Raw genomic sequence first — 2,163 nt, forward strand, 5'->3', positions numbered from 1 at the left:
TACGATGACCTATTTCTATATGATGACCTATTTCTTATATGATGACAGTGAATATAATGACACCTGCAGTATGACAACAGCTTGCAACCTAGAAACAGATCATCTAATGGTATAGGTACAGCAACTAGAGTCACAGTCAAGCTCCAGGCCGGCATAGCGTGCAGATCCCAGTGCGGAGGCAACTGGTGTCACAGCAACAATATCTGGTTCTTTTGGGGGGAAAAAAGGATTGACTTAGGATGTTTATTAAGGGTAGAAGTCTGTGAATCTCAAAGTAAAGGCTGTTATCAAGATGTGCATAGGCAACTGAGATTTGCCTATCCATGTCTGGATCACAATAGCCAAGAGTGAGGCACCTTTCTTCGGATCAGAGGCTAACATTTTTTTCACCGGAATGATGAGAAACTAAACTCATGGAATAATTACTTCAGACGATTGCCAACTCAGTGAATCCTTCATCCAACGCATCTCGAAGAAATTAAGAAAAAACGAAAATGGCACCAGGCAGGCAGGTGCAGCTCAACATTCAGCATTCAGTAGCCAGGACCAGATAAAAGTTCAACACAACATAATAGACACGGATTAGCAAATTACGCAGTTAAATTCCTGCAAGCCCACTGCACAGTTCACCGGTGTGTGCTCCATAGTACGAAGAGGGAGCACAGCAAAAGGACACCCAACAAGTCATTTCATCTCAGCCACACGCAACAGAAGAACGCCCAACAAGCCATCTCTGCCTCTCTAGATACCTGCGGAAGAATAATCAATGTCATTGGTCAAACAAGTCTGTACTGTAACTTATATCTCACAATTTTTGTATCATTCAGCCTAGTTTTTTTTTCATGTAGTTGTCTTCAATTTCCATCCGACGTGTATATCATCTTGAGAAGCATCAACACTGTAGCTATGCACTAGTACTAACACTATACAATTAATTCTTGAATATGCCAATAGACAGCCAACGATAAAATTTGGTTCAGTTATTATGTACAAAAGAAGTACTGATCTTTTTGTCATTTAGGATGTCAACAGAGTAAATAGATAAAGAGTTACCCACCTCTGACTCGAAACATATAATTTCATAATAAGAGTACGAGAATTGCAAAAATGACAGGATTGCTAAATTTTCTTTTGCCTTTTGACAAAGGAGGCGCACCACCATCTTCAACTAACGGAACAAGACCGTGATACAGCAGAATCACCTCGCTACAAACAAAGTGGCTAGCTACCACTAAAAGACGTTTTACCAAATCGTAACCATCACATAAAAGCCGACCACAAAAGCATACATAAAGAGAATAGCCTACTTTCATTATGAACAAAAGAAACAACTTATATGGCACCACTTTGTTAGCTTAACACGAAAGGATGTGAACAGCATCTAATCAGCCAATTAAAAATAATATATTGGTTTGCTAACCCAACAATGTAAAGGCATGTTGTTACCTGCAGCATAGACACTTTCGAATGGATAATAGAGAGTCAAGATGCGGCTATTGGGAACTTCCTTGACCTGCAGTGACTCAAGCTGGATCTTGAAGTCACCAATAGTTGTCCGTAGGAACACCACATTATTGTACTCAGCAAAACCTTGTATCATTACAGGCCCTCTATACTTCTTTGAATTCATGGAAAGTAGCTTATCCAGTTCAATAGTTCTTCCCAACAACCATGAAGCAACACCATCAGAATTAGTCTCCCTCTTCCATAACTGAGCCCTTAATTTTGAAAGAAATAGAATACCAAGGCCACCACCATCTGCGCGCATAACCTGGAGTTGACCAATATTATTCTTGGCAATATCCACTGGCGCTGGTATCACAGCTAGGATCTGCCTCTCCAAATCAAACTTAAGGATCCCATCCAATGTGCAAGTTCCTGCCGATATGTGCCTAAGCAACCAATAAAGGGAATGCCCAACTAGAACACTGACAGTGAAGTACATGTTAATCTTGTTAGGAAGTTCACCCATAGAAGCTCTGGATGGCAGCGGTGTTGAGATTCTATCACCCCAACCGCCAGTCTCTGATGAGTAAACACAGGCGATTGCCCGCGTGTGTTGTTGTTTGTCGACCTCTGTGCCTACCAAGACCACCTGGAAGTGTTGGATGTCTCCCGCAGCACGAAACACCGACCCGCTGATCGGGGTCACTTCCGCATCGA

At 41.8% G+C, this 2,163-nt stretch overlaps 1 protein-coding gene across 1 annotated transcript; it reads right to left on the minus strand.

The window, feature by feature from the left end:
• Positions 1-409: 409 nt before the first annotated feature.
• On the minus strand, positions 410-2,157 carry LOC119324666. Its single transcript, XM_037598441.1, has 2 exons — positions 1,447-2,157; positions 410-749 (listed from the first exon to the last, which is right to left on the minus strand). Exons 1-2 carry the CDS (start codon positions 1,970-1,972, stop codon positions 742-744), a joined length of 534 nt encoding a protein of 177 aa, XP_037454338.1. The 5' UTR covers positions 1,973-2,157; the 3' UTR covers positions 410-741.
• Positions 2,158-2,163: the final 6 nt, after the last annotated feature.

Source organism: Triticum dicoccoides, chromosome 6B (genome assembly GCF_002162155.2).
Source record: "Triticum dicoccoides isolate Atlit2015 ecotype Zavitan chromosome 6B, WEW_v2.0, whole genome shotgun sequence".
NCBI lineage: Eukaryota > Viridiplantae > Streptophyta > Magnoliopsida > Poales > Poaceae > Triticum > Triticum dicoccoides.